Source organism: Prionailurus bengalensis, chromosome B1 (genome assembly GCF_016509475.1).
Source record: "Prionailurus bengalensis isolate Pbe53 chromosome B1, Fcat_Pben_1.1_paternal_pri, whole genome shotgun sequence".
Lineage (NCBI taxonomy): Eukaryota > Metazoa > Chordata > Mammalia > Carnivora > Felidae > Prionailurus > Prionailurus bengalensis.
The window spans coordinates 48,862,424-48,888,541 of NC_057344.1; the positions used below are offsets into that span (position 1 = coordinate 48,862,424).

General features: G+C 51.4%; 2 protein-coding genes across 6 annotated transcripts in view; one reads left to right on the plus strand and one right to left on the minus strand.

The window, feature by feature from the left end:
• PTK2B (protein tyrosine kinase 2 beta) overlaps positions 1–2,859 on the plus strand; it is a 126,681-nt gene extending 123,822 nt beyond the window's left edge. For all 5 annotated transcript variants that reach the window (XM_043564668.1, XM_043564683.1, XM_043564654.1 and 2 more), the window contains one exon: positions 1,758–2,859. In XM_043564668.1, coding sequence (XP_043420603.1) covers positions 1,758–1,973 — 216 coding nt within the window. In that variant the 3' untranslated portion in view covers positions 1,974–2,859. The remainder of the gene's footprint in view (positions 1–1,757) is intronic.
• A 1,867-nt stretch (positions 2,860–4,726) lies between these two features.
• On the minus strand, positions 4,727–16,745 carry CHRNA2 (cholinergic receptor nicotinic alpha 2 subunit). The gene is made up of 6 exons (XM_043564696.1): positions 16,517–16,745; positions 15,164–15,315; positions 14,740–14,784; positions 11,159–11,268; positions 6,168–7,182; positions 4,727–4,978 (listed from the first exon to the last, which is right to left on the minus strand). The coding sequence occupies exons 1-6, from the start codon at positions 16,623–16,625 to the stop codon at positions 4,853–4,855; spliced, it is 1,557 nt and encodes a 518-aa protein (XP_043420631.1). The 5' UTR covers positions 16,626–16,745; the 3' UTR covers positions 4,727–4,852.
• Positions 16,746–26,118: the final 9,373 nt, after the last annotated feature.

The window sequence follows — 26,118 nt, forward strand, 5'->3', positions numbered from 1 at the left end:
GGGCTGTGTTTGCACCCAGGGACATGACCAGGCTCCCAGGGGGAGTCTCCTAGTTTAAGTCTTACAGAGTTGCGGTAATTTTGCATGAGGGCATGCACAGATGGACAGACCTTCCCTTTCCCTTTTCCCCTCCGGTGATCCTTTATCTAATCACCCACCACACTAAGGCTGAAGTGAATGTATCATCAAAATAGCAAAATAGTTAAGGTTTCTTCAGTTGATCATTTAAATAATTTCCTTTTTTTTTTTTTTTTGTAAGTGAGAAACAATTACTGAAAACCAAAATGAAAAGCTTGGTGTTCTATTCTGAGATTGTGCCCGGGGTGGCCAGAATAATGTTCCCCTAAAGGTGTCCCCAGCCTAATCGTCAGAACTGTGACTACGTTACCTTACCTGGCAAGAGGGATTCTGTAGGTGTAAGTTAAGGATCCTGAGGGGCGCCTGGGCGGCTCAGTTGGTTAAGCGTCCGACTCTTGATTTCAGCTCAGGTCATGATCTCACAGTTCATGTGTTCGAGCCCTTGCATTGGGCTCTGTGCTGACAGCACAGAGCCTGCTTGGGATTCTGTGTCTCCTTCTCTCTCTGCCCCTCCCCCGCTCTCTTTCTCTCAAAAATAAATAAATAAAAACATTTTTTAAAAAAATTTAAGGGTCTTGACATGGGGAGATTATGCTGCATTACCCAAGTGGGTGCAGTGTAAGTCCTTGTAACAGGGTTGGCAGATGCAGACATCCTATAAGAGTCAGAGAAGGAGATGGGATGACAGAAGCAAAGATTGGAATATTGCCATTGCTGGAAAGATCCATAAGCCAAGGCAGGAAACAGCCTTTAGAAGCTGGAAAAGGCAGGGAACAGATTCTCCCCTAGAGCCCGTAGAAGGGGCACAGCCCAGCTGTCCCCTTGACTTTGGCCCCGTAGGGCACATTTCAGCCTTCTGACCTCCAGAAGTGTAAGAAACGAATCTGTGCTGTTTTAAGCCACCCCATTTGTCTTGGGTTAGGACCACAGCCATAGGAAACTCTGAACGTAGTTGAACGCCGAACAATACCGCCTCTCAACATGTGTTGGTTGTCTGTCTGGAAACCAGCCACGGAGCTCAGGAGAACCCCGGGCCCCCTGCCAGGCTGTAGTTTGATTCCCCATCTCGCATTGGTCAGCAACACAGCCTCCACTACCTGTGACTGTTCAAGACAACACAGGAGAGTTTGGTCATTTCCCGGCCTCCCTCTGGGTGGCGGCAGCAGCCCATAGAGGAGCCCCGCTGGAGCTGTCCCTTCTGATGTGAGAGCTCCTTACTTTCCCTCTGATGGCTCAGGTCATTCATTTCACTTGGTAAATATCTCTTGAGTGTGGAGTAGTGCTCAGCAGTGTGCTAGGCTCTGGGGATATGGCGGTGAAAACAAAACCCTACAGTTCAAATCATGATCCCCGGTCTCTTGGTTTGACGGTAGACAGCTAACAAATGACCAAGTGCCCTTGTCCCCTGACCATTCACTCTAACCTTGGGCCAGCATGGGGGATGCTGCAACGAAGGGGGATCTGCAGGGCTGCATCATACAGACCCAGCACTGGGTGGGCTGGGGGCTGGGGCATCTGTAATGTCCATCCATGCCAACCTTGGACTCAGCCCACGCCTGGGTCAGACCTGCCCCCCAGCGAACTTCGGACTGCTTCAGCCAACAGCAAAGGGGATGCGTGCATGGCTTAACCTTTGCGGCCCCTCAGACTCCCAGCCTCTCTGTGCGCTTTTCTTACAGATTGAGGGGACCCAGAAGCTGCTCAACAAGGACCTGGCAGAGCTCATCAATAAGATGCGCCTGGCCCAGCAAAACGCCGTGACCTCCCTGAGTGAGGAGTGCAAGCGGCAGATGCTCACAGCCTCCCACACCCTGGCCGTGGACGCCAAGAACCTGCTCGATGCCGTAGACCAGGCCAAGGTTCTGGCCAATCTGGCCCACCCGCCTGCAGAGTGATGGAGGGTCGGCACCACCTGCCTGCGTCTTCTGCCCCTGCCTGTAGTGTACCTCCCCCGCCCCCATCCCCGGCCCCTGCCTTGCCTTCGGTCACATGGGTCTTCTCAGGGGGACGGCTGAGGGGAGTCCTCCCCTTGCCACTTTGCACGACCCCCTCTCCCCACCCCAACCCCCAGACTGTGCTGCTCAGGCTGCAGCTGGAAAGAGGGGACTCAGGGCTACAGATGCCAGGGGGTGACAAAGAGGGCTCAGAGGGAGCCCTGCTGCCACTGGCCACTCCCTCCTCACACCCGCCGGCCCCACTTCGGGGGGAGAGGGGTCACACTGGTGCCCCTAGTGGCCACGATGGCTTTATGCATGGACACGGCAGGACCAGTGGAACCAAGCTATTCCTTCTTCCGCTCACGGAGGTCCCCTGATGCAGAGGGACTGGGGAGGGGTTTTCCTTTGGGGGTGGGCGGCTGGCGAGATGAGGGACGGGCCTGGCTTCCTTGTACAGTGTATATTGGAATTTATTTAATGTGAGTGTGGTCTGGACTGACAGCCGTGTGCCCCCCTGAGGGGGGACCTGGGACACAGTCCAGGAACAAGCTATTGGGAGTCCGGGCACAAGACGCTGTGTTGACGACATGCCAAGCGTCAAGGAGAGGGGGAGAGATGAGGCCAAAACAGGACTTGGACCACAAGATTGTGCCTCTCTTCCCTGTGCCCTTTCTCTCCCTTCCCTGACTCTGCCCCTTCCTTCTCTCCCTCTTTTCTTACTTCTCCTTTTCTTCCCCTCCCCCACCGCCTTCCCAGCTGCCCCACCCTCCCTTGTGTTGGTGCAGAATACTCTTTTACCTTCTTTCTAGTTGACTTGTGGATGAATTAAAATTGTACCATTTGCTTTGTGGTTTGATTGTTTTGTTTGCTTGACCTGCTCTTTGTGGGGAGGGGGACACTGGCCTCGGGCCACAACCCTGGAAGAAATCGACTGTGCTCTGCTGGGCGCAGCTCCAGAGCCAATACTGGGCTGCAGCACGGAGGGGTGCATGGTGACGCCAGGGCATGGGGTCAGGTGCGTGCTCCAGCCCCTTCACCCCTGCACCTGACCAAAGGGTGACTTTCCAGTGGGGACCCAGGGCAGCCCCCTCCAGGGCCACACGAGGACCACCGATGACAGTCTCCCAGCTGGGGCTCCAGCGGGGCGTGGGTGGTCCTGCGGGTGCTGAGGAGGGGGTCCCACAGCTGAAAGAGCAGCGGCCTCAGCCTCATATTTCATCTCTTTACTCACATGCAAGGTGGATGGGAGATGGGCTAGCATGAGGGAACATCACGGCACAGGAGATTGGGTCTGGGAGAGCCAGGAGGGAGGAGAGGGAGGCTGGGAGGCTGCCCCCACGGGAGCTAAGAGGAGCCAGAAACCAGATGCATCACCAAGTCTTGGGAAGAACTGAGGAGTGGGGGGCTGGGCCGAGGCATTGCAGATTTCCTCTGTGTCTGTCAGGGAGAGGTGAGTGGGGGGTTTGGAAAGAGGGTACCCCAGAGCCCAAAGGGAAGCTGGAAGTTCGCCCTGCTCGGCCTCCTCTCCGGGGTCCCCAGGCTGTCTGGAGAGCCCAGTGTCCGTCTGCATCCATCAGCGGCTGAGGTTCTGCCCTCCAGGGGCTGGACAGGCAGGGGTGAGGCCTGATCCTGGGGCAGGAGCTCTTTCAGGTTCCAGCATGTGGCCGAGGGGTGCAGATTGCCGGATCCCAAGGTGTGAGGGTTCCATAGCTGCATAGAGCAGCTCAGAAGCCACTGTGGGGCTTCGGGAAGGACCAGGAGGCCAGGCTGGGAAAGGGAAGCAGGCCTGCAGCTTCTGCCTTTACACAGCAGTCTCGAGGTACAGAGCGATCCAGCTCGTTCCCATCAGTCACTGGGAGCAAAGGTCCAGAGCGTCGAGCACCACGTGTCCTGTAGAGGGTTGGGGGGAGAAAGCTGCCAGCTTGAGTTAGTCAAGAATGGCTCAGGATAGCTTCCTGGTTTGTTAATATGCATTCAAGGCCAGATGGCAACCCCGAAGACAGGGACTCTCAGCGCTGCCAAACGTCTTGGGGCCGCTGGTGCTGAGCCAGTTTGTAGCAGGGGGTGTGGCTAAAGGTGAGGAGAAGCCAGGGGTTCCAATGAGCTTCCAGGAAGGTGGGATGGCCCAGCTACCTGCATCCAACCACACATCCCTCCACCACCTAGAGGCCCTAACCTATACCGCCACCTGTGGCCCCACTTCCCCCTTTCTCTCCTTCCAGAAGAGTCTTTACCATCCTACTGTTAGACCTGCAGGATCAGAATGTGAACTTGTTTTTCTACATGGTTCAAAGACACCCTAACCTGCCTTTCCAAGCTCTTCCCACTGCTCCCACCCCGGAGCCCCATCTCAGCCTGCCTGTTCTCCTAGACACTTCGTGCTCATTCCTGAATCCAAAGTGCTGTTCACAGCCTTTCCACCCCCAGAAGCACCCTCTCCCCTCTTCCCCATGCACCCATCCTTTGAGGTCTGTGCCTCTCCCCGCTGGATCACTCTGCTCGGACCTCCTGTTAGTGTCTTCCTGGCCCCTGCCAGAGAATCTTATGTGGATTCGCACCGTCACCACCATATTGTAATCTTCTTCAAAGCAAGTTCCTTATTTCCTAGCTCGTCAGCATCCAAAGCAGGGCTCTGTGCCCAGCAGATTCTCAGCACATAATACAGTAACGTCAAGTGAATTGACCCAAGGAGTCTTTGATGATTAGGCCAGTGTAGGGACTCCACAGAGAGGCACCTGCAGGCAGATGGTGTTGACCCCAAAGGTGTTCTCTAGAGGGGACAGCGGTTAAAGATGGTCAAGCAGTGCCGCCTTTGGGCCAAAACAAGGAAGAGGAAATCAGATCATTCCAGCCAGGAATGGAGGGAGAAAGAGTCCAATGGTCCCCAGGAAGCAGACGATGATAAACAACCAGAGGAATATCCTATCAATGACCATGGCCACATACTTCCAGTCTTCCTTCACCTGCAGGTAGAAAAGGACTCACTGTGACAGGCCTTGGGAGAGGGGAAGTGTCCCACCCATTCACAGCCCTGTAGTGATGACACTGGGGGCAACAGGGGCCCCACCGAGACCTTGGGGAGCTAATGTTGTCTCAAGACTCAAACAAGCCTCTCCTAGTGATCCCTGTCCTATCCCACCCCTGTGACCTCACCCCAGAGCCTTCCCATAGACTCTCAAGTTCCAGCTAAGGGAGGCTAGAGGTTCTACAACCACCAAGGGGCATGGGTCTTCTCAGGGGCCTACAGTGATTTAAAGTCAACACTCAGCAGTTACAAAATGGTGAAGACTTTGCTGCCCCGACATCACCTCCCACCCAATTCCCCCATCCACTGCAGGAGTTGGAGAGGAGGAGGTAAGCAAGGGTAGTGTGGCCCAGGGAAAGGGGTGGGGCCATAGGGGGGCGGGGCTATGTGGAATTTGTGCTCAAAGACCAAGCAAACAGTTCTGGATTCCTACCTGCTCCTAGATTAATGATTAATTTTCCTTATCTACTCAACAAGGCCACCCACTAATAACCTCCCGGCCTTTCATCCTTCCCTAGGTTGATAAGAAATCTGTGATTCTGAGCAGTGGCCTGCTGACCTAATAATACTGGGCACAGCAGGGACCAAGACGGGGAACCCACCTGGTACAACCCAGGTTCCTCAGGGTTTGTGGGTGAATAGTGAATTCCACAAAATGCCCAGAGCCCACAAAGAGAACTGGGAGGAAACCCATCAGGACAGAGGAAGAAGGCTGACAAAGCAGCAGCCTGATTTATCTGATTTATCGTCTCCTGATGATAGTCCCTCCACCTCCCTCTGCCCCCTTGCCTCACCACCTATAGGGTAATGGTGATAAAGGCTGGCGTGAGGATGGCACGGGGAATTTCAGCATCTGAGGACCCTCCTTCTCTGGCCTGCTGTCCCCCAGTGAGCCTTAACCAGAGCATCCTTGGCTGCTGTTCTGCCACCTGCCAATTAGTGTCTTAACAGCTGCTAGCTAGAAGTTCTTTATCAGTTTAGTCCAGACTCCCAACGGCCACACTGAGGGAAGTGGGTCCTCATGAAGGAGACCAGGTGGCCCAAACTGACACCTTGGGATGAGGTGGTTCCCTACCAGGCTGGTGGAATCACCAAGGGGAAGAGCCCCTCTCCCGGCCCCCACTCACCGAAGAGTCAGCATCCTCAGATCGCAGGTGATCAGCAATATAGTGCACACCTTCAAGTGCCTTCTGTATGTGAGGTGACAGCAGAAGCCCGCCCTCCTGCAACTGGACCTCCACCCTGGGCCCTGAGGCCCCCTGATGTAGACCACCGTGGCCACGGAGGACACCCATGGAGGGGGATAAGTGAGCTGCCCACCCCCATCTGTCTTCCTCCTCCTTTTCCTCCTCTCTCTCCTCCGCATCCACGTTGGTCTCCAGCCAGTAATGAGAGGAGCTGGGCTTCAGATCTGGGGGGTCACGGGGCTCCAGGGGGGGCACAGGCCGGTTCATCAGAAGCCACCGGGGCACACAGCCCAGAAAGGCCACCCGCACCCAGTGGGGCATAGTGTGGGTGCGGGGGGAGCGGTGGTGGACATTTAGTACAAAGACCGTGATGACGATGGAGAGCGTGACGAAGATCATGGTGAAGAGCAGGTACTCGCCGATGAGCGGGATGACCAGGGAGGTGGAGGGGATGATGTCCGTGATGAGCAGGAGGAAGACGGTGAGCGAGAGCAGCACAGAGATGCAGAGTGTGATCTTCTCGCCACAGTCGGAGGGCAGGTAGAAGACAAGCACCGTGAGGCAGGAGATGAGCAGGCAGGGGATGATGAGGTTGATGGTGTAGAAAAGGGGCAGGCGCCGGATGACGAAGTAGTAGGTGACGTCGGGGTAGATCTCGGCGCAGCAGTCGTACTTCTTGGTGTTGTAGGTGCCCGTGGCATTGATGATGGCCCACTCGCCGCTCTCCCAGTAGTCCTTCAGGTCCACCGTCTGCTCTGTCTGCTCCAGGTCGATCTTGGCCTTGTCGTACGTCCAGGAGCCAAACTTCATCTTGCAGTTCTGCTGGTCGAAGGGGAAGAAGGTGACGTCGATGCTGCAGGAGCTCTTGTAGATGGCCGGGGGCACCCAGTGCACAGTGCCCGTGGAGAAGAGGTGAGCCTTGGTCATGTGGGTCACCGCAAACTCCCCATCTGCACTGGAGACAGGAGAGGAGCTGGAGGACCTGGCACAGCCTGCCTGCCCAAGCCAGGCTGCTCCAGACAGCCAACAGCAGGGGACCCCAAGAACAAAGCCGGACCTGGCCAAGTTGCAGGGATTTACGCAAGCGTGCGAGACTCTTCCGCGCATATTCAGAGCGACCTGAAGGAGTGTCTTTCAAACGCTGTCTTTTTAATTACAAAAGTATGAATTTTGGGGCGCCTGGGTGGCGCAGTCGGTTAAGCGTCCGACTTCAGCCAGGTCACGATCCGTGAGTTCGAGCCCCGCGTCGGGCTCTGGGCTGATGGCTCAGAGCCTAGAGCCTGTTTCTGATTCTGTGTCTCCCTTTCTCTCTGCCCCTCCCCCGTTCATGCTCTGTCTCTCTCTGTCCCAAAAATAAATAAACGTTGAAAAAAAAAATTTAAAAAAAAGTATGAATTTTGAGGAATATAGGAAAATACCAAGAATTTTAGGGATGCCTGGGTAGCTCAGTCGGTTAAGCGTCCCACTCTCGATCTTGGCTCAGGTCACGATCTCACAGTTCCTGAGATCGAGCCCCGTGTTGGGCTCTGAGCTGACAGCATGGAGCCTTCGTGGGATTCTCTCTCTCCCTCTCTTTCCCTCTCTCTGCCTCTCCCCTGCAAGTGTGCAAGAGCACACGAACACATGCGTGCACTCTCTCTCTTTCTCGAGATAAGTAAACATCTAAAAAGAGAATTTTTTAAATAACCACATTAACATTCTGATGTCATGTACATCATATATGTTTGGCTGACATACAGATCGTGTATATAATTTTTTACATGTTTATAAACCCATGGGGCATATAGTCTCATTGCCTGCTGGTATTCATTTAATATGTTAGAGTGATTGTGTATATTTCCTCCCCCCAGCAGATGGTCAGCAAAGCCCTTATCTGGGGTCTTGCCTTCTCCACCTGGGATCCTTAGCTCCTTGCTCAGAAGAGACCCAGCACCTCTGCTGGTGTAGAGAGATACCTCCTTGACTCCATCCATTTACTGTGCGTTTCTACCTGGGCCTCATCCACTAGGGGCCACACGGGAGCTGTGGGGGGATGGGATGTGGGACACGGGCCTGCCCTTCAGGAACCTCCAGGAAACCAGAGGCAGCCCTGCACACCTACACCACAAGGGAGGCAGTTTAGCAGCAGCACTCCAAGGGCAGTCCAAGTGCTCCCCAAGACACATTGGGGGTGGGGGTGGAGGTGGGGGTGGGAGGACCTCCCCAAGTGAGCAGGGTCACCCTGAAAGTAGTGGGATTGGCAGAGAGATGGGGTGAAGAGCCTACCAGCAGAGCCTGGGCTGGGAACAGAGGAAGAAGAGGGGAAAGACAGAACTCAGTGTGTGCTCAGGTTTGGGGGGCAGGGCATAAGAAGGGGTGGTAGAAGGGGCGCCTGGGTGGCGCAGTCGGTTGCGTTTCTGATTTTCATGATCTCACGGTCCATGGGTTCGAGCCCCCCCCCCCCCCACATCGGGCTCTGTGCTGGCAGCTCAGAGCCTGGAGCCTGCTTCGGATTCTGTGTCTCTCTCTCTCTCTGCCCCTCCCCTGCTGGTGCGCACTCTCTCTCTCTCTCTCTTTCTCTCAAAAATAAATAAACATTAAAAAAATATTTTTTTAAAGAAGGGGTGGTGGGAGATGATGTTTGTGATGTCATGGGGCTAAGCATCCAAGGACCCACAAAGGCTCGGGGAACACTGGAAGAACAGTGACCATTCGCTGGGGGCTTCCTGATAGCCTGAGTCCCTGATTCCCTGGGGGGTAGAGGGGGCAGGCGGTGCGGTGGGCTCCACACCCCAGCATTTAAGGAGCCTTCCTTCTCCCTCCAATTCCCTATAAGGCAAGGGAACCAGAAGAACACACAGGAAGACAACCTTCTTTCCCATGGAGAAATTCCAGACCACGGATTGGAAAAACGGGATTGGAAACGGGAACTTTGATAGTAACAAATATCAGGGCAAACTTTAATTTTTTTTAAGGCATTTTTTTTGTCACCACGCAGAATTACCACTAGATGGCAACATGTGCCCCATTCTGAGGAAGGAAAAGTGCAATTTCCTTGATCCTTCAGTTTCGCCTGGAGTGGAATGCCTCCATGGAGGAGACCTTTCTTGAATGTCTGCAAGAATTTGGTTTGAACTTTCATCCTATCAAAAGACTTTCCTGTTATAATCAAGTAACACTGGCCAAAGCTTTATTGGCAATCCCAAACATCAGGTGTAGGATTTTGCTCCTGACTTCTGCCAGAAACAGCGACACGAAGGATCCTGGGCACGAAGGATCCTGGGTGCTGGCTCGGGGCGGGGGGGGGGGGGGGGGGCGGGAGGGGGCGGCTCTGGGGCACAAAGGGGTCCATGAGTCCAGTGACAGCAAACACTAGGCACCTGCAGTGTTAGACCTTCCAGAAATCCGTGCTGAATGTGTGTTTACAGACGTTCAGGGCTTTGGGTCTGACCAGGGATGGGTGGTATAAAGGAATCATTGTCATTCCCCTTTGACCTATCTGAAGACACCAAGACTCCAAAAGTGGATCTGTCTCCCTTTGTTTTATTGTTTAAATTCGGGCCAAATGAACAGGGAAATCCTAGGCTACATGGGTTTCTTGGCTGTGCAACTTCTAACATTTAAAATGCTGTCTTGTCCTAACATTTTCCAAAAGACTGGGGCCAGGACAGGAGACTTAACGATATACAATGTTATCCAAAATTATTTGACCACAGGACTACTTTTCATACCTATTTATATCTCTGAGAACTAGCACCCTTTAGAGCCCCACTTTAGAAAACACTGTTAGACAAGCATAATGCCAAACAGCTTTTACATTTTGATTTCTATAGAACAGTTTTTGTTTAATTTCTTTTTAACGTGTATTCATTTCTGAAAGAGAGAGAGAGACAGAGCACAAGTGGGGGAGGGGCAGAGAGAGAGGGAGACACAGAATCCAAAGCAGGCTGCAGGTTCTGAGCTGTCAGCACAGAGCCTGACGGGGGTCTTGAACCCACGAACCGTGAAATCATGACCTGAGCCCAAGTCGGACGCTCAACCAACTGAGCCACCTAGGTGCCCCTTAAGTTTTGATTTCTAAATCAAGAATTACCTGACAGCAAACACACAAATGGAAGTATAGATCTCTACACCTTCTTTAAAAAAAAATTGTGGAGACACCTGGGTGGCTCAGTCAGCTGAGCATCTGACTTCGGCTCGGGTCATGATCTCACCCTTGGTGAGTTCGAGCCCCGCATCGAGCTCTGTGCTGACAGCGCGGAACATGCTTGGGATTCTCTCTCTCCCTCTCTCTCTCTCTCTCTGCCCCTCCCCTGATCCCTCTCTCTGTATCTCTTGAAATAAATAAAAATTAAAAACACTAAAAAAAAAATTGTGTTGGTGTTCTTGGTGCCGTCTTTAGACACTCCTTGGCTTTTATTAGCTTCTCGTCATTATGCTCAAAGACGGCTCCTTTTTGGTCTTGAATACAAGACAACTGTCAATAATACGAGTTTTAAAAAGTACCCATACCAAGTGAGTTTGCTCCCTGGAAGGTGTTTCCCCCCCCCCGGGGGGGATGCTGCTTACCTGTTCCAGCAGTACTGTCAGCCTGCAAACCGCCAACTCCTAGCCACTGTTTTCAGAGCCTGCACCAGCCACATGTTGCAAATACTACTCAATGTTGGCAAATCTGTGTCCCCCACCACCACGCAGCACAGCACCGTGCACTGATTTAGAGTGGATGCTCACTCAGTAAGTTTGGGTGTCTGAGTGCGAGAACACAAGGAAAGAAATAATGGAACCAAGAGGAAGGGGAAGGGGGTAAGGATGAGCAAAGCAGGAGTTGAGAGGAAAGCAAGGAAGCAGGGACACAAGAAGGTACCGCCCACGTCCAACCCAGCAGAGCCTCACTTTACCCGCCCCCCACCCCAGGGGCCTCCCAGGGGCCTCTGGGATCCCTGGCTTCCTACTTGTTGTAGAGGACAATGTCAGGGATCCAGATCATCTCGGAAGGGACCCGGAGGGATGTGATGTTGCCGAAATCGGCCGGGTTCCAGTGCAGCTTGTAATCATTCCACTCCTGTGCATGGGAGGGGGGGAGGGGGTCACATCACCGGCACCGCCCAGGGAGCCACCTGGGCACACCTAGGGCAGCCTGGGGACGCCCCAGCAGCTGGCGGGAACGTCCCAAGCGCCTCTCCTAGCCCCACAGAAGGGAAAGGTCTGGGAGGCTGGGCCAGGGCTCTGAGCTGGGGATCGGAAGTCCAGCCTAAGATCAGCATCCCCCAACTTTGCCCCAACTCTAGTACAAGCACACCAAGACCATAGGTCACCCTAGTCCCGCTCCTAGTCCTCATTTTGCCTCCCTAGCAGGAAGACCCTGGAGAGCCACCTCACTCACTTGTAGGAACATTTATTAGCGCCCCACAGTTTACGTATTTTTACACCCTCTGTCTGGGAAGAGCCTTAGCGGGAGAGGCGGGCAGGGAATGCTGAGCACGTGGCAGTATTTCCCCATTTTAACAGGTAAGGAAACTGAGGACCAGAGAGGTGAACACATCCTGCCAGGGTTATGCAGTGACTTCCTGACTGTGCTTCAGAGAGCCCCCTGGGAGTCCCAGCAACAAGGGGATGTGGGGGGGGGGGCAGCCTTGCTCCCAGCAGCTGGTCCAAGTGAATCTTTCCCCCCCAAACCAGGTTAGCATTACCCGCTCTCTGAAATTTCCCTCTTTGGCATGATCATAGTGGTGAGCAATGTGGATTTGCGTATGGGTTTATTGAATGCCTCTGTGAGTTCTATGAAGCCAGGGACATCTGTTTCTCACTCTGGCTCCCTAGCACCACATCCCTGGTGAATGCTCAGTAAACGTGTCTCTGAGCAATGAAAACAATGCCTCCTCCCTCAAGCTGTCTGGTCCTGTCTCTGGGAGGGCTTCCCAGATCTCTTCTGGACCTGAAGGAAACAACCACCCCCAACAGATGATGACTGGGGTCGACACACAAGGCTGTCCTTTGCTTCCAAGGGCTTATCATAATTAAAATAATGACTACTACCATTTAGAAACCCACTTTTGTCGCAGGCCCTCTAGATGGTTCTTTCTAATCTTCACAAGTAATCCTGTGGGTTAGGGTGAGGAAAGTGAAGTATGGAGGGTGCTTGAATCCTGGCCTCCCCTGGCCTCCAAGCCTGCCCTCATTCCAGGGGCCATTTTGCTTCTGTACATCTGCACTAAAATAGCGCTGTGATGCACCCTTGGAAAGGGTCCCATGAATATGCCTTTTCCCCTCTAAGGATAGTCGTGTGACATTTACACAAAGCATCCACCTAGGTAGAGATCCAGGAAGGAGAGAAGGGAAAGACAAGCATTTCCAGGAAGCAGGAGCATGAGGGGAAAAGCACTCGTCTAGCTCAGTGGTTCCCCAACCTCAAACTTCCAAGCCCCATTTTCATATTTTTTTCCAATATATGTGCACCACCTGTCTCATCATGTGCTTAGTATTTTCCTTTAAATTGGTTCGCCGTTTTTAAACTTACATAAATATTGAAATTTTATGTCACTGACGTAACTAGAAAACCAAGAGCATTTGAAAACATCCACTAGAATATAAATACACAACTATTACCAAAAGATTAGCGAGGCAAGTAAAATCATCTCACAAAACACTGCCGTTGGTACCCAAACCACGCTTGGGAAGACACTGACCTAGCTGTGGTATTGACCGCTCACCTGTAGGAGAAGGCTGAGGTGCTCAGAGGAGCCAGACTTGCAAAATAAGAAAGGTTGAAACGTTCGTAAAATTGTCAGGATTTCTCAGGACGTTGAATAATTTTGAAAGGGACTGATCTTCAGAAACCTATCCCCTTGCCCCTAGACCATCATCTGTCTAGCTTTTGGGTTCAACCAACACGTGGAGGGCATCTACACCAATGGGTTATATTAATTGGCAATTGGTTGCCGATGCAGGCAACGGTTTATACTATCCCCATTTCACAGATGAGGAAAGTGAGGTTTGAGGCTGGTCAGAGGTGGTGCTGGTTGGCCTGACTTTTGCTCCAGTGCTCCTTCCTCTGCTTCCCACCCCAGCCCCCGAAGCCAAGGTGACGGGCTCATGGGGACAATTATGGCAGCCCAGGTTCTAGGTCTCCCCCTGAACTTCGGGACTATGTGGCTTCCCAAGTCTCTTACTATTCTGGGCCTCAGTGTGCACATCTGTAAAGATGAGCTGTGTGGCCCCTGACAGCCGCAAGGTGAACATTGTCAGAGGGGCCTGCTCCACACCTCCAACCTAAGCATTCAACTATAAATTAAGTGGCCAGCATACTGCCCCAGGGCCTATGGAGGCAGGAAGGACACCACTAGCCACTTACAGAAAGTAAGGCAGTCATTCAAAAGACTCAAAATGGAAATGCCAATCAAAATTCTGATTCTTGTGGTTTTCTGGGTACGAGCCTCTGAGATAGGAGATGGTTAAGTTACCAATGGGACAGAAAGACGGAGTATGGGGGGAAAGTAGACAGAAGGCTAGGTCCTCTTTCTCATGTGCTCTCACCATCTCCACTTCGGGGCCTGGGGAGGGGCCAGGCAGAGCGCGAGGGGGTGAAGAGGAAAGGAATATATTCAGGCTCTAATAAAGCCTGTGCCCCCCAAGTTCTGCCCCCAAGGACGGTACATCAAAAAGGGTCACACATTCTTTTCCAGGATGGATGCAGGCCAGTTTTCAGACCATAAGAAGCCAGCAGCTTCATCTCCTGACTCTGAGGACCCTGGCTCTGGGGTGTCTGAACCACCAGGTGAGGCGTCCAACTCCCCTGCGGGAGAGAACTCATGGAGACACCCTGACTATGCCTGAAGAGAAAGAAGGGCCCTGTGGACCCAGCTTCCAGAACCTTCCCGAGCCTTCCAGACACCCCTCCTAAGGAATTGACATGAGTCAAGCGCTCTTAGACCCTCCAGAGCAGACCACAGGTTATCAGCACCAAGTATCACCAGTAGTTGCCACGCAAAGCAGAAGACATCACCCAAACTCCTGGCCATAAAGCTATGAGATATGACAACTGTTACTTTGAGCCATTAAGTTTCGGGGTAGTTTGTTAGGCAGCATAGACGTGGAACACCCAGCATTCTCCCGCAGAAGGAGCCTGCAGTTCCGAGTTGAGCACACCTGGGTCCCCCTTTTCTAGCTGAGTTGCACTCAGCTTCAGGCTTTCCTCAGCTGTAAAAGGGGCAGAATAAAACCTCCTTTGGGTTTTCAGTGACAACTCAATAAACTGATCTCCAAACAATAGCCGGGACGTAGGAAATGCCCATTCCCAGAAAGGGGGTGACTGGGTTCTTGTAGGTGACATTCTCAGGTACTGGACTTGGAGTCTCAGAGCACAGCCCCTACGAGGAGCATTCTGCAATCGGCTGGCTTTGGGAATGTCCCAACTGGTAACTCTTGGGTGAAACATGAATTCAGAATCCTGCTGAGAGTGAGAGAGTCCTGGGTGGGTCTGGGGTCCGTGGGCTCCCTCCCTTATTCTCGCCCCAACCAGTGGAGAGAATCTCACCTGCTTTAGCCAGACGTTGGTGGTCATCATTTGGTTCTTCTCATCCTGACCGGTAGAGAGAATAAGAACAGGCAGTGATGGAACCAGTCCCCCAAAACAGGGTAGAGTGGGGTGGGACGATGCAGGCCCCCTACTCGCCAGAGGAACCTCTTATGCGACACCCCAAGCCCAGCCCAATTTACCATTCCCTCCCGATACTGCCACCCTTACTCAGATTCTTCAAGATCACACGGGCCACTTGGGTCCTCTTTGTGTCCAGTGGAACAAGCAGGGCACTTAGAAAACCCACAGCTGCCAATCACTGCCCTCTCAGGAGGGGGTGTGGGGCTGGGAGAGTGGGGGGGTAGGGAGGAAGGACCCCGGGAAAGGGACCTGTGGTCTGGGGGCTGATCCCAAGAGGGAGAAGTATGGGGGACAGGCGCACCACATCGATGAGCTGGGCAATGGACAGCCCAAAGCGCACGATCACCACGTCTGAGGTGTTGGGCACTGGCCGTGCCCAACGGTTGTAGCCCCTAAAGAGGTGTTTGAAGAGTCGGTCCTCGGCTTGGGTACGGGAGGCTCGCTGTGCTGACCCTGCGGACAGGAAGGAAGAGTGGGGTCTCCAGGAGTCCATGGTGGTGGGTGCTTGGGTCCTTCCCCCATCAAATCAGAACCACTGAACCTCAGTTTCCTCATCTGCAAAATGGGGACTCTATCCAGAGCTGGGCTCAAAACATTGTTTTGAGGATTCAACATAAAGTAGAACTTAACAAAGCAACCAGCACATGGCTGGGAGCCCAAAGGGGCGCCCAGGTGGCTCAGATGGTTAAACCTCTGACTCTTGATTTCAGCTCAGGTCATGATCTCCCACTTTGCGGGAGTGAGCCCCACGTTGGGCTTTGCAATGAGAGCACAGAGCCTGCTTGGGATTCTCTCTCTCTGTCTGTCTGTCTCTCTCTCCTTCTCTGCCCTGCCTCCTCAAGTAAATAAATAAACTGAAAGAAATGTCAGTTACGCTGTGACTATTAGATAAGAAGGCATGGAAATAAGTGCTGGACAGGGAGGCAGAGACAGAGGAATGGAGAAGAAGTCAGACCTACAGACAACATGCAGCCTAGAACTGAGGAGCCCCCAGGGACAGCGATACGGGGGAGACACCTGGTTGGCATGGAGTGAGCTGCAGGGAGAAGGGCTTCACCCATCACAGCGAGCCTTTCATTCCCACGCACCAGTCAACGAACCGCTAATGCTAACCACAAAATCCTCTGCTACTTCAGGCATCTCCCCCATTTTTGCTCCAACCACTGGCATTTGCTCCTTCTTATCAGCCAGGCAAAGTGTCCCAAAATTGTGGATGGAATCGCTCGTGTTTGTTTTCACCGCGCTCTGCACACAGCCTCACTCTTCAAGGTTCCCCCGCCCGAGCAAGCCAAGAATGCTGCGCTGAAATCCAGAAAAGCACATCAGCAACAGCAGTTGCCGTGTACTGAGTGCCCACTGTATCCCAGGGGCTCGTCCCAGACTTGCATCTCACGTGGTCCTCACGACAGCCTGGGGCATTTCGCAGAACGAGGGGCATTTTGCAGATGAGGAACGCTGACCTTCGGGAGGCTCGAGGTCCCACAGCTCCCAGCATGAAAGCCGCGAGTGCCCCGCCACCTTCCCGCTGTGGGAGGAGCTACTCAAGTCCCCTGCAGCACTGGCAGCTGCCGGGAGCCCACTTGCAGGAGTCTCCCCCATGCGGCACGGGAGCCTACAGGTGCGACATGATGTCCTAGTGATTACACCCACTCACCTGCTGGGCTCAGAAGGAGCCACCACAGACCGAGCCTCATCGTGGACAGGACTGCAGAGCGGGAAGGGCCCATGGCTTCAGAGGATGTGGTCTGGTTTCCCCTGGACATCAGAAGGAGGGCAGGCCAGGGCTTTGCTGTGGGCTGAGGCTCAGACCTGCTTCCCCAGTAGAGGGTCCAGTTGCTGGCACGGCAGAGCTTCTGCTGGATGCCACATGGCCCTTCTCGCTATACAACCTGAGCAGGCCACAGAAGGGGGCTTAGGGTTGTGCATCCCTGACATGGGTGTGTGTGCCTGGGTTCCTCACACTTCACAGAGCTGTAAAAGGTGAGCACGCAGGCCTCCCACGAGTAGAGGGCTCTTGGGCTCTCCCTGGCTTAAGTGAGGATCTAACACCTTCCTTTCTCTCTGGCATCAACCAGCGACTCTGGCCTGAGAGAAACCCTGACGCGCTGGATGGAGAGGGGGTGGGTACAAGATGGGATTGGAGTCCCCACTGCTCTGGCCTCAGTGTTGCACCTGTAAAATGGAGATAATCACACCGCAAGAGGTGGTCAGTGGAAGAACTCGGGTGCTGTTCACCATAGCCAAAATGGAAGCACCCAAATGCCGACGAGCTGATAAAGAAATACACGAGGGGTGGAATGTTGGTACCATGGAAGGGTGCGCTGACCTTCTACAGTATGGATGGACCTTGGAAACATGCGAAGTGAAAGACGCCAGACACACAAAACTACGCATGATGTGACCCTACGTATATGAAATATCCAGAATGGGTACATCTGTGGAGACAGAGAGCAGATTAGCTGCTTTGGTGGGGGGCTGGAGGGGAAAGGAGAAGAGGGAGTGACTGCTAAGGGTAAAGGGTTTCTTTGGGGGATGGTCAAAATGTTCTACAAGTACTTAGCGGTGTCTGTTGTTCCGCTCTGCGAATGTACTACAATTCACCAAAATGCATATTTTAAATATTTATTTATTTTTGAGAGAGCACGTGTGCAAGCGTGCACGTGTGAGCAGGGGAGGGGCAGAAAGACAGTAGAGAGAGAATCCCAAGCAGGCTCCGGGCTGTCAGCCCAGAGTCCGACATGGGGCTCAATTTACCAACCGTGAGATCATGACCTGAGCCAATGGTGACATTATGACCTGAGCCAATATCAAGATGGGATGCTTAACCCACTGAGCCACCCAGACACCCCCAAACTGTACATTTTAAAAGGATGAATTTTATGATATGTTAGTTATATCTCAAAAAGCTGTTATTAAAGAAATAAACATTTTCTGTATTAATAAAAAATAGCCAAGTCTCTTTAGACTGTAGGGACAATAATATAGGCTAGAATGTGGATCTCTGATTCACAACATGGTTCAGAGGCACCTGAGTGGCTCAGTTGGTTAAGCGTCTGACTCGTGCTTTAGGCTCAGGTCATGATCTCAAAGTTTGTGAGATCGAGCCCTGAGTCAGTCTCTGAGCTGACAGTGTGGAGCCTGTTTGGAATTCCCTCTCTCTCTCTCTCTCTCTCTGCCTCTCTCTCAAAATAAATAAATAAATGTTAAAAAAATGATTCCAGTGGTAAGAAGGACCTGATGTCAAGGATGTGAGTGAAGTGTTAAATATTTCACAACAGAGGGAGTTGGGGAAAAGCTGTATTTTTAAGTTAATGTGTTAATGTATATAGTATGTGATTTAAAACGTTACTGGAAAAATTCAATATTACCCTAAAAAGTTTACATATTCAAATTAGCACTTTCCTCTTCTTCTTCTTCTTCTTCTCCTTCTCCTTCTTCTTCTAACCACACTTCTTATTGGCAAAATAAGGATGTCTACTGTTCAGCCACAGTCTGCACGTGTCAAATGCCAACTCTGTCCGGCACCAGCTGTGTCCTTGGGACACAGTGCAGGTAACGGGCATGGGGTTTCCCTTTGGGATGATGAGAATGTTCTAGAACTCGATACCGGTGATGTCTACACAACATTTTGAATGGCACTAATGGTAAATTTTATGTCATGTATATTTTACTGCAATTTAAAAAGAAAAAAGAACATGAGTGAAAGGGATTTTAAAATGCAGCCCCCGGGTCCATCCTCTCCTGTGTGTTCCATTCTCATCTGCCAGGCGACTCTGCCCCTACTCTTGGAGCAGCGATTCCATCATTGATGTCCCACCTCTACTCAAGCCCGTCCCCCCACCCTGCCTGCCCTCCTGGAGTTCGCGAATGTGGCTCTGAATCCTGGCCACCACACTCCTGACTCAGGAGTTGGGCAGGGCACTCAAGCCCTCTGGGATTATCTGGTGCAAGGATAGAACAGTCTCTGCCTGCCTACCCCTCAGGACGGGTGCAGGGAGGGAGCACGAGGGATCATGACCACCACAGCGCCTGCGAAGTGCAGGGGGCTGGGTAGGAGAAGTGGAGGCATGGAGTCATGGGGACACGAAGAGCCCACAGCCTCCCGCGTTGATGGCTTGTGTCAGCTTGGAGGGAGAGAGCGTGTGGGAGGGGTTTCATGTGAATTTCACTGTGCTGGCAGTTCTGAAATATATGTATTATAATCTGCTTTTCCAGAATGTGTTTGGGCAGAGAAGGTGCTCCTGTATTGATTTTCTTGGGTTTCAATTCAAAGACTTATTAGAAATTGACAATTACATTTATCTCCTGTTCCCTCAGGAGAATATGGCCCCTGACCACCAGCCACCCTTACCCTCATGCCACACACTGCAACTCACCCTTGCCCCAGGTTTCCTCACTTAGCAGTCCTACCCCGCTCAGTTCTTAGATCCTTCCTGCCCCCCCCCCCCCCCGCTCAAAAACCCCAGAGGGCAGGTGGAAAAGGCTGGAAGCCCCCAGAAGGTGGCTTCTCTAAAACATCTAATGAGTATCAAGAGAACAGCGCACAGCTCTCCTGGTGGGACAGGGGGAGGGGTGGGGGGCTCCACGATCCAAGTGGGGTGAAGCAAGGGATCCTGTCAATGGGAAAATGGGAAGCTTCTTCCGTAGATACCTCCCCCAACACAGACTCCTTCTGGAGCAGCTTCTGTCCAAACCGCAATTTCTGGAGCCTAATTATTAGGAGTTCTGTAATGGGAGCGCAGCTTTATATATACATGAACTAACATCTCACTACACATCATGCATAATGTTTGCGTGATGCCTGCCCCAGCCTGTGGGTCTATATATAGCTCCTGAGGCACAGATGAACTGCAGCGGCTGGGTCTGGGGGCTCAGGCCCTTGCAGGTACAGAGGCCAGCCTCCTGGAGGCTTCCCTACAGCAGACCCAGGCAGAAGAAAGCACAGTTAATTAATTTCCGGAGAAAGTTATTGTTACCAATACTGTAGACTGAATGTTTGTGTCCCCTTCCCCCACTATATTCATAGCTTGAAGCCCTGACCCCCAGGGTGATGGTTTTAGGAGGTGGGGGGGGGGATCTTTGAGAGGTGATTAGGTCACGAGGGTGGAGCCCTCATGAATAGAAACTGTGTTCTTAGCAAAGAGATCGCAGAGTGCTCCCTCTCCCCTTGGCCATGAGAGGACTCAGTGAGAAGGCATCATCTTTGAACCAGGAAGCAGGCTCCTATCAGCCACCAAATCTGCCAGCACCTTGATCTTGGACTTTCCAGCCTCCAGAACTCCGAGAGATAAATGTCCCTTGTTTATTTATGCCACCCAGTCTGTGGGATTTTTGTTATAGAAGCTGCAGGGGACTCAGACAACCGAATTGCTCTTTTCTAGTCTTTTTTTTCTCTGTACATACACATCATCTGTGTTATCTCTGGGTGCAGAAATTAGAGGGCAGTTTTTACTTCTTTTTGACACGTTGCTATATTTTCCAAATTTCCTACCATAAGGATGTATTAGCTACTAAATATTATAAAGTATTTTTAATTGGGTAGTGACATCTGCTGGGTGTTTTACATGCCCTCCCCCACAACTCGTGGCCGGGTGTGGGGGGAGCTGCTCTCATCCCCCAAGTAGGTGTCGATTAAAGACTCCATTCTTGGGGCACCTGGGTGGCTCAGTCGGTTGAGCGTCCGACTTCGGTTCAGGTCATCATCTCACAGTCTGTGAGTTCAAGCCCCGCATCGGGCTCTGTGCTGATGGCTCATAGCTTGGAGCCTGCTTCCAATTCTGTGTCTCCCTCTCTCTCTGCCCCTTCCCTGCTCATGCTCTGTCTCTCTCTGTCTCAAAAATAAATAAAAACATTAAAAAATAAATAAATAAAGACTCCATTCTTCCATCTGAATGGAGTGCAAGTTGTCAAAGTCAACTGTGAAAAAAGCTGGAAGCAATCCGAATGTGGACAAATAGATAAACAAGTGTGGTGTGCACATACAGTGCCATATTACTTAACCTTAAAAAGGAAAAAAAAATCTGACATGTCTATGGACGGAGAAGAACCCTGAAGACAGTGTGCTAAGTGACATAAGCCAAACAGCCTTAGGACAAATATTGTATGATGCAATAATCTGACTACCTAGGGTAATCAAATTCATAGAGTCAGAATGGGGACTGCCACCAGGGGCTGGGAAGAGGGGGGAGGGGAGAGTTAGTGTTTAATGGGGACAGACTTTCAGTTGGGGAAGATGCAAAGTTCTGGAGATGGACCGTGGTGATGGCTGCACAGCACTGTGAATGTACTTGATGCCACTGATCTATACACTTAAAAATGGTTAAAACAGTAAATTATGTATATTTTGCAACAATCAAAAAAGAAATACTTGGGAAAAAACTGGTAATAAATACTCAAAATTCATCCCCCCAAAATCAGCCGTGTTCATGGGAATCACCTTAGGGCTGAGATAAAAGAGAGAACAGGAAATAAATCATAGCACTGAACTGCTCGCATGGGCTCCAAATTTGAGACAAAAGTAGACAGTGGCAGGGCGCCTGGGTGGCTCAGTCGGTTAATCGTCTGACTTCGGCTCATGTCATGATCTCACGGTTTGTGAGTTGGAGCCCCACATCGGGCTCTGTGCTGACAGCTCAGAAGCAGGCTTCACATTCTGTGTTTCCTTCTCTCCCTGACCCTGCCCCGCTCATTCTCTCTCTCTCTCTCTCTCTCTCTCTCTCTCTCTCTCAAAAATAAAATAAACATTAAAAAAAAAAAGTTGTCAGGGGCTTTGGGATAGAAGCAGAAGTCACTACCGTGAGCTCCTTGTGGATGGGGACTGTGTCTTATTTGCCTGTTATCTGAGCCCCAAGCACAGCCCTTGTAACAGGGGTTTGCCTGTGGGTTCCAGGTATATAGATAGGGTCACCATGAATAGTGCCCAGGAGTGGAAGAGAGCTCGGGAAGAATCTGTGAGGGAGACCCAGGTTTAGTTTAGGAAGCAAGATGACATAGGTCACTTGTTCCCATAATCTGATACTTTAGTCTTTTCTTTACCCATTCACCTTTCCACTTCCTCTTCCATTATGGGGCCAACAGTGTGCCAGGCAGTAGGGGCAAAGAATTGAGAACGTATAGCCCTGAGGAGGACATATTAGAGAAGAAAGGATGGAAGAAAAGTTGTAGACTCTCCTCTGCTCATCCACCCCTGCTGTGAGGCATGACTTTGTTCATTTAGTCTCATTGGCTTCAAAGCCATGCAGAGAGGTCCCAAGTCCCCAGAGTGTTCCTTCTGAGCTTTTTACAACTCCTCACACTGGGAAGTTCTTCCCTGAGTCTGATGTCAGTTAAGCATCTGAGAGACTAGAGATGCTTGAGTTGACTTGAGTTGATTTTAGAGAGCCTGGCATTGCCCAACTAAGATAGATGTCATGAACATCCGGGGGAACTGCAGAACAGGTGAGTTTTTCGGTCTATCTACGCTCATTCAAAACCTGACAATCACAGCACTCCTTTTCTGGTTCCTTTTCTCTCTTTCCTCTTCCACCCCGGATGTCTTCATATTCTTATGTATCCCGTGCCTCCCTAATGGACCTGGAATGTCAGCGACAAATTATTACCTGACATCATCTCCACCATCTAGAAGTTTTATTTGCTTGTTTTAAAATGCAGAGGAGCTATAAAATTAAATTGTTTTTCTCCACCAGGACATAGCCATGAAGATTCACTGCTTTGTTTTCAGTTAGCTATGAGAAAACAGGGCAGGGCAAAGGGGAAAGGCAACAGGGAAAGAGGATGTCAGGGTGCCCTTTGATGTTAATGCCTAGATCTTTCTAAGAACAATCTACAAAACTTGTGTAGTTTTAAGGTTTACGAGGCACTTTCACACTTTTCCTTCATTTGGGCCTCGGAGGGTAAGGGGAAGAGATTTTATTATCTTTTTTTTTTTTTTTTTTTTTAATTTTTTTTTTCAATGTTTATTTATTTTTGGGACAGAGAGAGACAGAGCATGAACGGGGGAGGGGCAGAGAGAGAGGGAGACACAGAATCGGAAACAGGCTCCAGGCTCTGAGCCATCAGCCCAGAGCCCGACGCGGGGCTCGAACTCACGGACCGCGAGATCGTGACCTGGCTGAAGTCGGACGCTCAACCGACTGCGCCACCCAGGCGCCCCTATTATCTTTTTTTATGGAACTAAAAGAATATTGATATTCAGAAAAGATTTTCTCAAGGATGTATAGTTCAAAATCAATATAGTCGGGACTCAAACTCGGGTCTTCAGCTTCTATTTTTTTTTTAAGTTTATTTATTTATTTATTTATTTTGAAAGAGAGAGAGAGTGAGCAAGGGAGGGGCAGAGAGAGGGTGAGAAAGAGAGAGAGTCCCAAGCAGGCTCCACACTATCAGCATGGAGCCCAACATGGGGCTCAAATCCCCAATGAACTCTCATGGTTCATCTGTAAGATAATGACCTGAGCCAAGACCAAGAGTCAGGCGTTTAACCCAGTGAGCCACCCCGGAGCCCCTCGAGTCTCCAACTTCTAAACCATAATGTGGTAAAGGTCAGTGGCAGATGGGTGGTGAGAAGGAAAAATGTCCCACCTCAAATTCTGGTTCACCTGGATCCAGGGTTCTAGGAGTTTCCTCTATATGCAGACTCACTCATTCCCCCTTCCAACCCATATCATGGCCAAAAATCCCAAAGCTACGACCCGTTTCACCTTTCAATCCAGTGCACTAAATAAAAGATTTTTCTGACAATAGGAGAAAAAGAAATGGAAATCCAGGCATGCTGAAATTGTATCATATAAGGAACCAACCAGAGATGTGCTGGACCCTATGGAAGATGTGCAAATAGAAGTCAATCGATTCTAGAGGATATATTCCTACAAGATGCCTCACATTTGCGTCCTTTGTAATTGGCCCACAAAAATAATCTCATTAATTTGTCACTGGAAACCAAAGGGGAAATTATCCCAGGTAATTGACAGTAATTAGAGTTACCTTCCACCTAAGAAAGATATTAAAAGAGAAAGAGCCCTGGATTCTTTGATCCTTTAACTGGCTGGATTGGCAGGTTTGGGGAAGGAGGGGGTGGCTGTGGGGTGATGTCCCTGTTTATAAGGTGGGTCTGGGTAATAGGTGCACGGGGAAATCTACACAAAAGACATTGTGTATGGAAAGGGCTCAGACACCAACATCCGCACTACTGTTGCTGACACATGAGGGTGTCCAGACCACCCCCTATGCCCATGCCCACCTCCTGAGTCCTGGTCCCATGAAGTCAAGGTGATTTGGGCTCGCCTCTTTGTCCATCTTCCTACTGCAGCTGATTTTCAGCTTCCCACCCACCAGGCCGTATTCTATTCTTTTCACAAGTATCACCTTCTCCAGAAAGCCTGCTTAGATCCCGACAGCCCCTCTCTGCCATCCAGCATCCCCTCACCTCCCCCACCACAAGAATCCCAGCTCTCTCCCAACTGTCACTACCCCCAAAGAAAGCCCCTCGCTTAGAGGAAATGATACTGTTTCTTCTTCCAAGTAATTTCATTCCAAGCACTTAGGGGAGAGAGAGCATATTTCTAGCTTGTATATCTGCTCTGCTCAATAAATTGATCAACCACAGAAGCTTCGCATCTCAAGGTCAGGTGGAATCTTAAAGGTCATCTGGATTAGCACATCAGCTGATGTGGGAAGCTTCTCTCACAAATTCCAGCCTCCGTAAAACCTCAGCAATGAAGAACTTGCTACCTTCCAAGTCAGTGAATACCATCGATGTCTATTAGCCTTCACTAAAAGATATAGAATATTTACTTCATGAATAAATAAGTGACAAACGAAGGAGCAGTAGTCATCAAGACACAGAAGCAGATATTATATAGTACAGCCACTAACTCCCGAGACTCAGCTACCCTCCGAGGAAGGGGTTGACCATCACTGGGCTCTGAGCAGCTCTAGCAGAGACAGCCAGAAGACCAACATTTTTCTAGGGGCAGGCGGCTTCTAGTGGTCAGACATACTCTCCTCCTAAAGTACCCAGAAGCAGCGAATCTGCTAGAATCCCCTCGACCCCACCCCGACAATGTCCCCACACCCACCACCCCCAGAGGTGCTTTGGGGGGCACCCTCCTTACCCGTGGCCACAGAGGAAGAAAGTCCTTTGAAAGAACACAGAACCAGCCTGGCTTGGAAGTCGTCCTGGTCAAAAGTCCAAAACAGAAAGGCGGGCGCAGAGCAGAGCTGGGTGGTTTCATCTCGTGGGCAAACAGATGCTGGGGCTGGACATCCCTTGGCGGAGGGCGACCTGATTCTGAGAGTCAAGGGGGCTTTCTAGGGAGGGCTGGACAAGTTCTGCAGGCAGGTCATTGCCTGGGGCTCCCAGCTCAGGCAGCCCGAGAGGCTTCGCAGGTGCTATAGGAGAGGGCGACACGGAGAGCCCGGCACAAGGGCTTCTGCAGGTAAAAGCCAAGCCAGTCCACAGGAGGGACGGCTGGCTTGGAAAGCAAACAGACTCGTGCTCTCATTCTCCTCTCTCTCTCTCTCTCTCTCACACACACACACACACACCCTCTCTCGAGGGGAGGAGGAGCCTGTGACTATTCAGTCTGTGTCCAGTGGGGACAGACAACAGATTTGCTTTCCCTCTGTCCAGTTATGAAGATGCTTCTTTCTTTCCGAAGGACCCCGTGCACCGGGATCACCGCCTGGACCCCCTGATGTCACCCACAGGTGGGGAATCTCCAGGGTCCTGGGTCTGTGTGTCAAGAGAGCCGTAGAATTTCAAGTAGAATAGGACTGAAGACAGAGCCCTCAGTCAGCCGGCCTATGGGTCTCTCCTTCCCCTTCTCCCCTGGAGGAAAACCCCTCTCCCCTCAGGCAGCTGTCTGCAGGACCACAGGTCACCCATGCTGCCACCCGGTCTGGCTGCAGCTTGCCTGTCACCTCCTCAGCCTCCTTGCTGGTGACCTTGCCTTCAGTTTCCCAGAGAAGCAAGGTCATCCTCCAAACTGTAGACCCCTTGCCTCCTTCTCACACCATGAGTGTTGTCCCTCCTCCCTGCATGGTGGTCCTGATAGGATCCTCGTCTATTAAATACCCCCAGTCTTCCTCATACTTTCACCTCTCCTCTGGCCTGATCCTTCCCCTCAGCCCATAAGTAAGCTCATCCTTGACCCCAACATCACTCTTGGAGGTCTGCCTCCCCCTCAAGCTGCTTGTTACCTTGTGTCCTTTATTTTGTTAAAAGCAAAGGGCCCCCGAGCATGACCGCCAGGGTTT

Excerpts from the sequence above, each read along its gene's own strand:
- CHRNA2 (XM_043564696.1), bottom strand. The coding sequence starts at position 16,625 with ATGTCCAGGGGAAACCAGACCACATCCTCTGAAGCCATGGGCCCTTCC. Across the intron at positions 14,785-15,163 it reads TTGCCCAGCTCATCGATGTG|GATGAGAAGAACCAAATGAT; the intron begins GTGCGCCTGTCC and ends TCTACCGGTCAG. Across the intron at positions 11,269-14,739 it reads CCAACGTCTGGCTAAAGCAG|GAGTGGAATGATTACAAGCT; the intron begins GTGAGATTCTCT and ends TCCCATGCACAG.